Source organism: Poecilia latipinna, unplaced genomic scaffold (genome assembly GCF_001443285.1).
Source record: "Poecilia latipinna isolate Pla-1442-1.1 unplaced genomic scaffold, P_latipinna-1.0 Scaffold179, whole genome shotgun sequence".
NCBI lineage: Eukaryota > Metazoa > Chordata > Actinopteri > Cyprinodontiformes > Poeciliidae > Poecilia > Poecilia latipinna.
In genome coordinates, this window is record NW_015112795.1 from 465103 (window position 1) to 480169 (window position 15067).

Below are 15067 nucleotides of genomic sequence, written 5' to 3' on the forward strand. Positions count from 1 at the left end.
GATTACTAAAATATTCGTTTACAACAGCCCTAAACCTGGGTCACTGCGACATTTGCCAGGACAATGGAAAATGTTGTTGGCTTTAAACTACAACTTTTTGAAAGTCTCTGTCACCTTAATACCAGCCTGCCTGCATGGCTGACTTGTACATTTAGGAGAGCTTAGTTTCACTGAACCATCTGGGGGGGGAAATGGAGCGTCTAATGAAAATGAAAAAAAAAAAAGAACAAAACAAAAAACAAAGAAAGTTTCTGTTGATAACTTGCTGTTTGGACTCCCTCTGTGCTGTTTTCTTTTTTACACTAGTAAAGAAAGAAACGACTAACATAAGTACTTATACAAAAGTGAAGAAATACCTGTTTCCACTTATTTTGCTCTCATTTTTTTTTAACCTTTTCAGTTTTTCTTTTGATTTTTTTCCCCTCCTTCTCCCACTGTTGTTCAGCATTTATGCTGGTGGCAGGCAGAGGATTAAGATATAGTTAGGCTTCTTACAGAAGAGGGTATTTCCATGTTCTGGCGCACTTTGCATCATTAGTTTGGTCTTCCAGGGAATTTCAAAGGATGCCTCCGTTTGTAGGTTTCAAACTCGGTTTCAACTCATTTCAAATAAGAGAAGATAGAAAATTTCTGCGTACGTTTCATGATTAACGTGAAATGCTTTTAAATCATGAGTGCATGTCTATGTTGTTACACTGTTGTCTACCTGATATAATTCTAAGAATTATCATTTGTTCTGCATAAATATGATCTTCATGGAAATACAGATTTTAAATGGATTTTTACCCAGCCCTGGTTGTAGCCTGGTTTATTATTAATCGTTCTTTGTGAATAAGTTGTGATTAATTACTTTTCAAGGCAACAAGAATCTATGACACCTGGGAGTTTGCATCATATTGCATCACTTCCCCGCATTTAAGGACCAAGAGTGAAAAGAGATGTGAATTATGAAGTGATAACGGCATTGAATGGTAACTTCGCTTATGTTTTACTTGTCAAAATCAGATGGGACGGCTCAGTCGGAAGTAGCTTTGTTCATGCTGGAAAATGAACGGTTTGTCAGTCTTTAGCCAATTTTATCAGGTAAATGTTTCATGAAGGCCACCCTTTGACCTCATACTTCTTTATACCTACATGTGCATCGATCAGATGACATGACTTTACTTTTGTTTTTAAAAAAATTGTTCTCTTTTCTTTTATCCTCCTAGTTTTAAAAAAAGGAGCGAAGACATAATGGGGCAGTGATGTTTGCATGTTTTGTTTTTTTTCCCCTGTTCATCCCATGAGATATTAGTGCCAGTAGTCGGCATGGACAGGTGCTCTATTGTGTTTCCTTTTGTCATTGTGTTCTTTGCTTTAATCTCACCCTGCTTTACGAGAGCACTAGATCATAATCATTGATCCTTACTTTTAAATACAAACTTGCACACATGTCAGCTGCGCTGTTGGTGGTGATTTATATATAAACAAAACTTCAACACAGATATCAAACTTTAGAATTCATCTGGAAAAATTAATTTAGGGGAAGCTAACCGTCTAAAAGGTTTGCAACAATCAAACAGTAGTGGTGGCAGTGTCATGGTCTGTGGGTGCTTTGCTTCATCCAGACTTTAATGATGTGGTGTTGTTAACAAAACCCTTAAATTAGCTAAATAAAATAATTTAGACACGATGTGTTTGTCTGCTGTCAAATTTAGTCAAATCTAAAACATTTGTGTGACGGAAAAGCAAAAGCTAACGGATGCAAATACTTTGCTCCTTTGTTCCCTCTATTCTGCAACACTGCTGATGTGCATGCGTGTGTGTGTGCATCTGTGTGTCTGCATGTGTGCGTGTGTGTTGTCTTTCATGTAGGTATTCGTGTGTCCATGCGTTTGTGTGTGAATGAAGTTTATCCCCGCTGGCCCAGATGCCCCGGCTAAATCCATCACCAGCGGCGCTGCACAGCATTGCTAAGCTGGAACATTTGGCACCAAACTAGAAATGAAAAAAAAAAAAAAACACACACGCACATGCAGACATACACACGTATACACATGTACGCACTGAGAAAATTGAGTTTGGGGATTTTTTTTAAGAGATTCAGAGTTGGGTTTGCTTTTCTTTCAGTGGAGGAGTTAGACTGTGAGCAGGGAAGCAGCTCTTTCTCCAATGTTCTGAGCCCTTTAGTAGTCGTGGGGCTGGGGCTTCCATCCCACTCACACCGACCCATTATTCCTTCATTGCCTGGAAGAAACGATGGAGCCGTGTGATGATGATGACGAACTGGGAATGTTAACAGCTTTCCAGTAAGTTTCTATAACCTTTTTTTTATTATTATTTTGGTTGCTTATGCAGGAGTGACTTGATCAAAACCACCAGTCTGGGGTTTCGAGTCTGTTAGGTTTGATTTTGTCGTTGAAACATTTAGGGATATTATTGTTGGAGCTTGTTGAATCTCACTTTTTCATAATCTTTGTCTTTTTTTTGTATAAAAATATTAAATTTATTTTAAAATAAGCATAGGAAGATTCAATGAGTTTGTAGCAATTTTAGTAGACCGCAATAGAATAAGAAAAGTTGGTGTGATAAGGTGTGTTTATTACTCAGTCAGTGTGATTATCAGAAATGATTTAAGTTTTGTAACTTGTCAATAAAAGTTAATTAGTTAGAACAACTTTCCACTGAGTAGTGGTTGCACTCAGGATTTCTTAAAATATCAATATATAGTGAAATAATCAACATGGGAAAATCTTAGTTTACTAGAGACTGGAGGAGATATCGCATCTAAGACTAATTAATAATGGTCACTTGCTATTGCTGTCCAAAAATGAAACGCATTAGGAAAAACTGTACCGTTATTAACAATTTGATTCCAATGTTTTGGGAGGAAGGTTATTTAATGGTCTAATTCTGTTTTGATCACCTTTATAAATCTTGGAGAGGTTTAAGTGGGGGAAGAAATCATGAGATACGGAACAGCCAATCAGAAGGGGATTTAGTGTAACCATGGCAACAAGTTGCCTGGGGAGGATATATGACTTTGCTAAAATTGTACAACAAACATTTGGAAGGTCAGAATTTTTTTTAGAAACCAGAACGTTATGTTTTTAGAAACCCCTCTGACTGCCGACTTTGTGGAAAATATTCTAGTTTCACTAGCATGTTTCCTGAAGTTGGGTTCACTATCTAGCTCCAGATCAGAATTGCCCTTTGTGATTTTGATCACTGAACTGGCGGCACATTACGTAAAGACGAGGTGATTCCGAGCTGGGATGAACCCAGGATTACCCCTTGTAATTACTGAGCACCTATAGAGATTAATTCATGGCTTTAGAGGGTTTAGCTAGCTGTCTACTGGGAAGTATGGCTACATGATTGTGTGGGTGCTATTAAAATGTTGGTAGGATGCTGGTCCAGTAAAATCCTACATTTTGCTGGACACTCTTAAGTGACATGCAGCGCTCTCTAGTTTGTATTTCTTAAAACATTTGTGTATACCTTTGATATGGCTAGCCTGGTCATATTGGGGATTCACAGACAACCTTAAATTTCACAGTTAAGATTACAATCTATACATTTCATGTAATTTAATTGTCTTGTTGAAAAGGATGAAACTTTAACAAAATGAATAAGCCGATAAAAGCTGCCTACATTACATGCTAGAAGAAGGGGAAAAAAAACATTTTACTCACATTGTGAGTCATCCTAACTAAATTGAAATAAACAACCTCCTTGAACTGAATCTGAACCCACAGAGGAGGACAAAAGTAGACATAAGCTTTTTGTCTCCTTTTCTCCTTGTACACACTGACCCGTACAGCTGCCGGTCAGCGGTGAACTTTAGGATTTAGGAACGGCAAATCGCAGCATCACTGTTTTAGGATTACTGCGAGGAGGTGATGGGTCATTGGTGAGGAAACATGTGGCCCGGGGAAAAAAGTCAAACGAATTTTGACAGACAGGCAGACATGGACTGATTTTCTTACAATCTCTGTACCTCCCCTGCTGTTCCTGGTTTTCCAGCTACAGATATTCCAAATATTTGACTGTTGACTCAGCAGCCGCAGACAAAGCAAATACAAGCGAATAGGCTTTTCATTCTGATTCATTTTTGATGGCATTTCGCAAATCCATAGTCATCTTCTTTGTTCCGGAAAATCTTTAACAAGAAATAAGTGATTTAATGAAAGTCGGAGTATCAGGAGGCACGGAAAAGTATCTTAAACACTGGACTAAAACCTTCTCATGGATAGCTGGGGGTTTAAAAGACATATTTCTTTGTTCTAAGGGGGATCATACATACAACTAGCTGAAATTGGTTTCTCTAAATGTGGTGACTGGTTGAAGACCAAATAATTGGTCCAACTTTTCCTAGTTGGATGGGTGGATTGGTGGTGGGTAGACATACGGACGATGTAGTGGTGAATGGATGGGATGAAGAAAGGTGAGAGACTGGATTTCTGCATTTGTAGTCTCACTAAACGTCTATATGACACTCCTTTTGATATTGCATCCTACAGTAGTGTAGACTTTCTCTAAGATCCTTTGTCTTTTCTGAATAATAAAGACACATTGTCATTTTTGTTGGTAGCTAAATCTGATTGTTCCTTTGTCGACCATAGATTAGGATGTCAAGGGTTTAGTCCTTCATGTCCTCCTTCTCCACTTCAGTTCCTGCCACACTCTGATGGTTCGACTCTGATTGGTTAGGTCAGACAGGAGGGGGTCTGGAGGCCAAGTGGGTCACACACCGATTAGCGTCCTGGCAGAATTTCCATCTTCAGTTGTACTGCTTTTCCTTCCAGTCACATGGAAATGTATGTAAATACCTCTGGGTCATGCAAAGGAAATAGAAATAATATACATTACATGGCTGCAAATCAGACCACCAAGGAAGTCGGTCGTACTCAATATTCTAGGCAAGTTTTTATTCAGTCACTGTTTGTGATTCATACGAAGATGCTTTGAAGCAGATTTTGATCTCAGTGGGAATACCACTTACTTGACTGCTGAAGTGTTTGGACCTGTGGACCAGTCAACGAACCACACTAAGTGGAAATTAGTGGTGTGAGCCCACCCAGAGATATCAGTGATGTGCTAGTGTCTCTTTTCAATCCTTTAGTAGCTTAATGCAGATTTGGCAACAACTAGGCTGTTTAGGCAGCATTTCCGTGTAATGAGGTTATGACATGATGCTTGCATCTGTGTGTTTGCACTAGTATGAAACCCAAAAGCCACTTACTTACATATGGTCTGAGTGTAGCAGATGGGAGGTAAGTCACTCTAGTCTTTGGGGTGGCCTGAAAAGGGCCGTATTCCCAATCTGACGAGCCTGTATTTAAAAAGTTACACAGAGCTCGCTGTGTTTCCTCTGTCACTGTGTTTATATGACAGGAAAGGAAGTGCAACACACACAAAACGCTTCGCCGCAGCCCCTCGGCGTGTGTACCGGGACAGTCTGTTATTTATAACATCACCTCCTGCTCAGAACACTTCCACCATCACTCCCGCTTTTCCCTCTCATCTCTGGGATCACTGCCCAGTCATGTGCAGCGAGCTTCAGATTGTTGCCCAGGCAGAAACCCCTCAGGCCTCCTTTGCATCGTAAGCTCCATGCGTACTGGGACATATTGAACAAATACACCATTAAAACAAATTTATTTATTTTGTTTTTTAATATATATGAAAGCATTCATGATTAATTCAGGATTATTTCATGCATATTCAAAGTAGCCACACATTTTTTATTTATTTTTTTGGCATTAGTCTCTAAGCCCTGGTCAGAAATTCAGCTTTGTGAGTGCGTATAATTAAATGTCACACTGGGCCTGAGGAATAGCTAATAGCGTTTAATCAATTTGTTCCGTCTACTTGTTGCCGTTCATCTCTACATTTCGATGCATGCTCAGGTCTTTGTACAGCAGAGATATGTGCACCGCATCCCCAATATGCATTTACAACAGTCACGTTTTGTTTGAAAGATGCATGCCCTTTTGTGGAGTCTGGTTTGCTCCGAGGCTGACAAATGGCTCCTTCCGTTGCCTGGTTTTCCTTATCTCTTAAATGTCTGCGACAGGCTGCGTTATTGCAGGGGGAAGTTCAGCGAGCTGACGGCAGTACGCTCAGGGACAGAGGACGGGGCAGAGAGAACGTAGAGCCGAGCCAAACACTTTATTTGTTTAAGCTCAGATGGAGCCGTCAACCGCTTTAATGCATAAGAGAGGGTTTGAATGCTTCCAGGTAGATAACGTATGCCAAGTAGATTAAAAAACTTAACTGCTCTGGGAGGAAATTAAACAAATTTGCATGCACCAGAAGGATTCTCAAAGGGAAAAAAAAGTTTTACAGGGCCATTCAACAGCATAACAATCTTTACTTTTGTCAAGAATGATTGTTTGTGACATAAAAGTTAAAGATCTGGTGAAGGTTAGAAGTGCACACAATGAATTACGATGAAACTAAGGCTTTCTTAATATGCATTAATACGCACAGTGGAAACCGTCGTAGAAGCTATATCTACAATCACCCATATATCCATTTTTCGTCCCATTTTTCTTAGAGGTCCAGCTGATCAGCAGCAAATTCTACTTGTGCTGAAAGTAGATTTGCTGTATTTTCTTTCGAATATTTTAGGAATATGCTATGAAAAAAATCTAAGAATTGGTAACTTTTCTATGAATAATAGAAAAAGTCACAAATACTGAACTGTCAATAAGCGGGGGTTCACTTTATTGGAGTTCTGTTTGATTTTTTTGTTTGCTTTTTGTGTTTTGCCATTCAGCTTTATTAGGGAGGAATCTTTCATTATTCTACATTTTGACTTTAATATTTGCCAACTCTACCTTCTGAATTTCATAGATCTCAAAGACATCTCTTGATGTCAGTCCTCTTTCACTGACTGCACAGATTTTGACAGATTTTTGTCTGGGCTGCATTCCCAAAAATTATTTTTTCCCTTTATGAAAACATTCCAGTGTGGACCTGGGTGTATGATTCAAAGTGTGGCTGTAAGATAATCCATTGAGCTATTCATAATTACATCACCCTTCACTTCTATTCCATCTGATGTTTATTTTAAACGCATCGACTGCATTAACCTCATTTTTGTCCATCTCTTAACAATGCCCTCTATCCATACATCGCCTGTTCTTCCTCATATTAGTCCAGTCTTTCCCCAATCCTGCCCCTCCCGTGCTAGGGTTGTCCGCCCCATCAGATTAGGGCTGCGTCATAAGGAAAAGAAAGACCCAGCGAGATTGCTTGTTGGATTAAAACAGGGTGCGGGAATGAAATTCTATGATCTCATTGTTTGGACGAGTCATGTGAAGTTTGTGTATGCGTGCGTGCGTGCATGCGTGCAAAGGCCAGCGTTTGCTTTATCTCCTGTAATAACAGGGAGCTGGCCAAGAAAGACTCGCCCTGCACTGCTGCATTCTGGGAAAAATAGTGCATGTATCTTTAGCTTTAGGAACAAATGCTAAATATGAACAAACACAGTTAAGCATTTATAATCTAGACAAATTTCTCATTGGCTCTTGGCTACAGAAAGACTTAATACGATACAAGGGTTAAAATGCAAAATTTAAAAAAAAAAGTAAGTAAAAGTGAACACTTACTAAAAAACAAAGAGGAAAATACAACCACATTAAATTGGAAAAAGTGCTTAATTTGTCTGATTTAATAATCATGATCCTGGTAAAAAGTGTTGTTCATTTCGTAGCGCTGTAAGGTTGTGGCTCAATTTAAGATCATCAGTCTTTCGGCGCAACTATCCCTCATGTTCCCTCAACAAGATGTTGAGCTATTTGTTCCTGAATCACCAGCTTAATGTAATTTTTTTCCTCCTGTATTTCTGAATGTGTGTCACTATAGCAGGAAGTCAGAAGTGCCTCAGGATATATACTATGTACTGTTAGGCCAAGAAAATACTGTCTGGAATTGATAAGTAGATAAAAGCCTTACAGTGAAGAACTGCAAGTATTCAGCTTATTTCATCTCAACTGATCCATTTGATACAGTCCCTAGCATCTATGTCAGAAGTCAGGAATATAAAACTTCTTAAATTTTTTGCAAAAATCCCTAAACCACAAAATTGACTACGGTATTTATAAATTGCTCTTATACTTGTATAATCAATCCATCCATCTGGTTGCTATAATTGCTCATCATTCAGTAAAAAATAAAACTCCAGTCCATAGTGGCATCTTTTTATTTGTTTCTGTTGACTGAAGCAATCGTAAACGCACCAAGCCGTGACGGTAAAATTGCGTTGCAAACCGAACCGTGACGCTTATTTACCATTGCATCCCCAGATACCGTATCTGGCAGATAGAATTGACTTTTTCTGTTTTATAGTTGTTAAAGTACATTTAGTTATGATTGAGTCAAGGTTAACAGTAAACATTGTAATGGCTAATTGATATTCATGAGAACATAACACATTATCCACATGGGTTTACTCCGTTTGAAGCCACATCCCATCATTAGATGGAAGCATCTTTGTTATGTTGGTGAACATTTAATATTTTTCCCTTTTTTGAAAGGGAGGGAGAAAAGTAGGCCAGTACTCACGTTCAAACACACACCCAAGGAAATCATAATGATAAACTCCACACATCTTCCAACTGTCTGTGAAGCACAACGAGGACCACTGAATACTAATGTGGGATATAATAATCCAACACCAAGTCTTTCTTCGTCTTTCTCAGTTTTCGCTCTCGCTCACGCAGTCACTTCCTCTCCGGTGGTGACCTTGGGCTATATTGTTATTCATTAGTGGACAAAGGCACGTCGACTGCTTTTCTCCCGCTATCTCTGTGGGACACAAAGCAGGAGTGAGATGCCACTGGCGTTCCTATCTGTCCTCCACAGTAATGATCACTGCTGTTTTAAATCAACCTAGTGGCAAGATCGGACACCCGCCGCAAAATGAAGGAACGCGTGCTAACAAGTTCATGAACTTAAATAAAGGGCTGTAATTAATTGTCATTAGATAATACAGTGAAGCCATGAAACTGTTTTGGCATGGATGTAAAGCCACGGTGATGCCTGGGTCACTCTCTGAAAGGTTTTCTGTTATGGATCATTTGCAGGGTCCATTAGTTTAGAGCCAACTTCAGTGTTGTCAGGTAGCAGCAGTGTGTGTGCTTATGAAACATTGCACCTGGCTGTAGCTATAGCTTGGAACTGATTCTTTTTTTTTCTGCCTTGTACCCAGAATGCTTCAGCACGAACAATGTAAAAGTTGTGATGGCTTCTTGGTTGCAGGAACTTGCTAACTAGGTAGATGAGCAGTCGCTATTGGTCTGCAGAGACTTAAAAACAGATATAAGGTGTTAAGGTAAAAGCAGTTATCTTAACAAGAACTACACTTACTAAATATAACCACTCCAGATCACAATTAAGATTTAATATTTTCTGTATCTACAATATATGGTGCAACCTAGGATTAAATGAGTTCTTCTGGCCCTATCCTATCAGCTATGAAGACTGCAGTCCTTATTATCCCTAAATCAGTTTCTCCCATTTGCATCTTTGTTCAGGCGCCTTGGATGACTCCTAATAGCTCGAGTTTAGTATTGCCATGTAATGAGAACACGGGGAATGTCTTGGCGTACAGTTTTTTTGTATTTATAATCAAACTGAGTATAATTTGAAATAAGCCCTCTACATTTTAAATATGCAATGTCAGCGTTTCTTGTTTGGATCAATGGTTTTTGATCTGACGTTAGAATGCCTTAAAACCTCGTCAGGTTCTAGTGAGTTCAAGAAAAACAATAAACCATTGAAGTCAGAATACCGACTGAGAAAATCAGCATCTCTGAGATCCCTGAGTTCAGAGTGCAATAGGTTGCCATGGGTACAAACATAGTAAACGTTTCACAGATAGCATATTTTCACTGCTATCAGTTTGTCCCTCAATAAACATATATTAGTATCTTCTTTTATTGTTTAGCCCATAGAATAAAGAAATATTGTCATTTTTTGTTTTTTGCATATTACTTTGTTTTCTGTATTTAGCACCACAACATGTAATAAACTGTTTTCTCAAGTTTGAAGTAGTAACAAATAATCACAAAAGTAGTCACAAATCACTACTTACTGATTATAGAAGAATTAATTATTAAAAGATAACATCTGTAGGATTTTCTTTAAACTTCTTTATCCCATTGCGGCTGGTTCCAAAGTCCAGTTTTCATCATTTGTACTGAAACACCCATTTAGAAAGGAAAGCTAAAGTTACTGGAGCAACAATCAGTTGAAGTGGAGAAGAAAATGACGAGCTTTCCATGATAAAGGTCCACATGTCCCCCCAGTGCTTCATTTATTAAGAGCAAAGCTCCCATTTATTTAATAAACCATCTATTTAGTTCTCTTCCACATTCATTATGCATTTCTGCCTCAGCGTGTGACTTTTGGTGAACTCAGTTGCTCTTTTCCCAACTTTTCAATAAGAATGATAACATGAAACAGAAACTGTGATTCAGTTAAAGATTAAATCTGGAGAATCAAATTAAAATTGCCTCAGGTCTCCTCTTAATTTTTCATAAAAGTGATTATTACAGTGGCAACAAGTTCAAAGATTGGTGGGAAACATTGTAGGCAATCAATACCTAGTTTTCACCTCCTTCAGAACATAATTCATGATCTCATTGAAATTTGTAGACCATGACGAAAGTTCATTCACTCCCCTTTATGTCTTGAGTCTTTCCAAGCATGTTGGTGATTGAACCTTTTGTCTTCTTTGCATTTTCTTACCCTATAAATTCAAAATATGCAAATACCTTTTATCAGTAACTTTTCTTACTCTCTTTAATCTAAAGTCAGTTGACATTATGCTTATAATAACCCATCAAATACACTAAGAAGTTGATATTTGCCTTGACACATACTGTCGATGTCTACACAATTTGGGCAGCAGTCTGAGAGGAAACATATTGGATTTATTCATCTTTCAAATCCACATCATTTCAAAAGCAGTATCGTGATGAATTCCTGAAAACTGCCACCGGGGAAGCTGCCAGCGATGCATAATGTCCTATAACAAGTTATATCAACGATAAAGTACAGACAGGAAATTGAATTTACTGACAGATAAGGGGGCCTGCATTCATTTGTCTCCGTCGTCTCCAGAGATCGGTTTAGGTGTTAACCAGTTTGGAATTATAAGAGGGCAACAAGGGTCCTTTTGTCTTGCCACCCACAGAAGTGTGTGTTTAATATGTTTCCGAACATGGAGGTGCTTGCAGTGTGTGTGCCTTGTGGGGACACTCTGCAAGCAGTTATCAAAGAAACGTTGACAAAAAGTTGCATGACTAAGTTGCCGGCTTTGCACCGAGAGCAAGAGAGACATTTTTTTTTTTTTTTTTACTTCTATATCAAATTGTCTATATCAGGTCTTCTGCTAGTCTATGGAATGTTATGCCAGTGAGAATCCCTTAGGAATGTTTTAATCTTCTCTTGCTCCACTTGAATATGCCAGATTAAATTGCTCCATGCTCACTAAATGGATGTTTATATATAGAAATGGCAAGTTTAGTGTCTTGAACCTTATTAGGGTTTAGGTATAGACTCTTGTGCAGTCTGAACAAATACAAGACTGGATTTAAACACTTTCCAAATCTGGGTAAAAAGTTTGGAAAAATATTTTTCTTAGCAGATTTTATGTTATATCCCATTTGCAAAAAGCTTCATCCATCCATACATCCATCCTATTTAAAGTCTGATCACTGCATAAACATTGACCAATCATACTAAACATTTCTTTTCATATGTTTATAGGGGTTAAAAACTGATGAAGTTTTTTTTTTTCTGTTGTATTGGTATGTTTTTGTTAATGGTAAAAAAAAATGGTATTGACAGATCAGGCTTTTTAAGATCTGTGATTGTGATCGGCCAGAAAAGTGCGATCGGTACACCCCTTATTTTCCTACTTTATCCCGTGACCATAGCCATTACATTGAAGAAAAACTGATGTTTTAGGGATTTTCTATTCCTTTTTTCTTACTGATTTTCTTATCAGTGTTATTGCTTTGTCATAAGACGGTTTCCACTTTTTTAATCTGAAGATTGGAGGCTGTCTGTAGAGGCAGAAGATATCAGGCGATAACCAATACGCTTTCAGAATACATTTTCTTCCATCAGTTTTATGACACTTCAGACATTCTTCTAATCTCCACTTAATGCTTTTATTTTCTGACGTGTGAATGTGACAACTCTGTTAAATGGTAGTCTCATTAGTGTTCATACTAAAGGCAATGGAGAAAAATGTCCTCCGCTCCAACTCATTTGCATTCACAGGAAGTCCATCAGCACCACCGAGGTTTGTTTGGTAGATGGGTTATTTAGCCACTTGTGGCACCAGGCCAGTGAACACAGCATTTTGTCAAAGCTGGACCATCTGTGCACCGAAACACACATTTAGCTGATCATAAGAGAAAGACGATGGAGTCCTTGAGAGTTCAAAGACAACAGATACAATTAAAAAGATTAGCTTTATCTGAAGTAGATGGAGTTTTAACCATTTTAAAGGTCATGCAAAGTCAAATATTCGTATTGGGAGTTTTTGTTTTTTTATTTAAACGAGAACCTGTTATGAATCTCTGCTTCCCATTCTGCAGAACCAGCTTTCTTTAACCCAACACCGCTCTATCCTTCCCTGTCCATCCCTCTAAGTTGCGTTCTCTTCACAGCCAAAACACTTTGCTCCCGTTCGTCCCCTCCTCCGTCGCTTTCTCCTCATTTCAAACCATCGGTACCCCACCTCCCCTCCTGCCTCCGTATCCTTGCAGCCCAGATGAACAGAGGACAGAGCCACAGCCAGAGAGCATCCGTCATCCATCCGGTCTGATCCTCCCTCTCAATCCCCCCCTTACCCATCTCTCCCTCCCCTCCCTGCCGCAGCTACGATCGCTACACTTCCCTGTGCTCTGGGATGTGGAGCACATACAGAGCGCTCTCTGCAGCCTGAGTCGTCCAGGTGTAGAGAGGCAGGAAGGGGCTGCCTTCTCCTGGACAGAGCAGAGTGGTGAAGATAACTCCTGCTGTGTCCCTGTCATCACTTTGAAAGAGTGATGACAGAGGAACGGGACTGTCCGTTCGCCGGACCGAGCGACTCGTTTGGCCGTTCTCGCTTCCATTTGAGTTCATTTTCATGAATGCAAAGACATTTCTGTATTCGGCACACTTCTGTTGGCTCCAGATGTGGACCTGGGCTGGCGCTGGATTGTTTTCGGCCGTGAAATGTTGAAGGGATTCAGATGTGGATTAGAATGCTGATGAGGAGCACCTAAGCTTTGGGACGCAGCGCTCCGCAACAGGAGCATGTGGACATGTTTGGCTTCTCCAAAAAGCCAAAACAGTCCGGGTGAGTGCAGGCATGGATTTTTAAAACATTTTTTGAAGCCTAAAGTGCTTTTCATAGTATTTTACACTAATTACAATCAGGAAAATGACTATCTTGAATGTATTTCGTAATAAAAAAAAAACTATTTTATTAATGATCCAGGTTTATTTTTTACAAAAGAACAGAAGAAAAGTCACCTGTGATCATTTACATAATTTATTCAAGGCAACCTTGGTTTAAAATGGTATATTTCTTCAGAACTGTACCATATCTAAAAAGTTCACCATAACATAAAGAAACTTGAAGTAGGAAACGGCTTTGACATCAGATAAAAGCAGCAGATCAGTTAATGTTAATGATGACGCCGTTACTGAAAATACAAGGATGTTTGAAGATGGTGGGGATGAATCCTCCCGAGACGTTTTCACCTCTACTTTCCGTGGCGAGGAAAATATTTACCCCCAAAAGATCTCTTCTGTTTTGCTTGATTTCACTGGTTGCTGTAGCTCTTTTCAGACTGATAAAGGTCAATGATTGTGTTTCTCATCTGCTTTTGAATTTCCTGTGATCATTGAGACGTTGCTTCTGAGATCTTTTTACTTACCTTAACCTGTCACTGAGGACTTTCCCTAATTGATGGATCCCGTCTGCTGATGATGTCTGCTGTCTTGTGGAACGTCCTCAAGGATAATGCCTAATCATCAGTTCGACATTAAACTCAAGTACACCTGGGTTATGCAGCAGAACGGTGTCCAAAAGCACGCCAGCACGTCCACCTCAGAATGACTCAAAAATAAAATGGAGATTTTGGAGTGGCCTGTTTAAACTACAGACTTAAATCTGTTTTGACATGCTGTGGTATGACCTTACGCAGAGGTTTTCTCCTTTGGTGGGAACTTATCCCATAACCTCTGGCTCTGTGGAAAATATTTTTTGTATTTTGTGGTAAGAAGTGTTACATTCTTAAATATCACTGATATTTTGTTTGGTTTAGATACTTTTTTCCCTTTGTTTTTGATGCTATGCAGCTGGAAGGATTTTTGCGCTTACTTTTTAATTTTGTGCAATTGCTATAATGCGTAACCATAACAACAATGTTTTGTTTTTACAACCGGCCTCAAATCTCTGCAGAGTTGGTAATGGAATGTCGCCTTCACTGGCCGTAAAGTCAGTCATGACAGTCACAGGACTGTCATACATCAACAGTCTTAAGTCAGAGGCCTCTTCAGATTTGTTGCAAGACTGACTGCTATCAGAGATCCTTCCTGCCCACAGCATCAGCATCCAAAGTGAATACATGTGGATGATATGAGTTAAGATATTTAGCTCCCCTTTTAAATATTTTTTATATGGTTACAATAAAAGATTGCTTTATGAAGGTTCTCTGTTCCAGAAAATAGTTTATTTATATATATATATATTTAAAAGCTCATTGTGATCACAGTATAAAGTCATTCTCACCCACTTTTTCCTGTGGGTGAGACGGTCCAAGTGATACGTTTCCCCCCCACAAATGGCACATAAAATGGAAAACCTTCATATCGTGTTGATGTAGATGACAGCGTCGCACTGAGAACAGCAGAGGATGTACTTGCATCATTCCTTCTTATGATATCTCATTTGCATTAATAGCTGCAATTTCTATGCAGACGTGTTCCCCCAACCCTTGTTTTTCTCAAAGGAAAGCAATTCCAGTTTTTGTTGTTGTTGTTTTGTGTGTGTGTGTGTGTGTGTGTGTGT

The 15067-nt window shown here is 39.0% G+C and overlaps 1 protein-coding gene across 3 annotated transcripts in view; it reads left to right on the forward strand.

The window, feature by feature from the left end:
* The first annotated feature begins 2162 nt into the window (after positions 1-2162).
* LOC106946172 (FERM and PDZ domain-containing protein 4) overlaps positions 2163-15067 on the forward strand; it is a 49057-nt gene continuing 36152 nt past the window's right edge. For 2 of the 3 annotated variants that reach the window (XM_015030341.1, XM_015030342.1), the window contains exon 1: positions 12770-13348. In XM_015030341.1, coding sequence (XP_014885827.1) covers positions 13314-13348 — 35 coding nt within the window. In that variant the 5' untranslated portion in view covers positions 12770-13313. Of the gene's footprint in view, positions 2289-12769; positions 13349-15067 lie in introns of those variants that run through there. The other variant, XM_015030340.1, reaches the window with a different exon arrangement.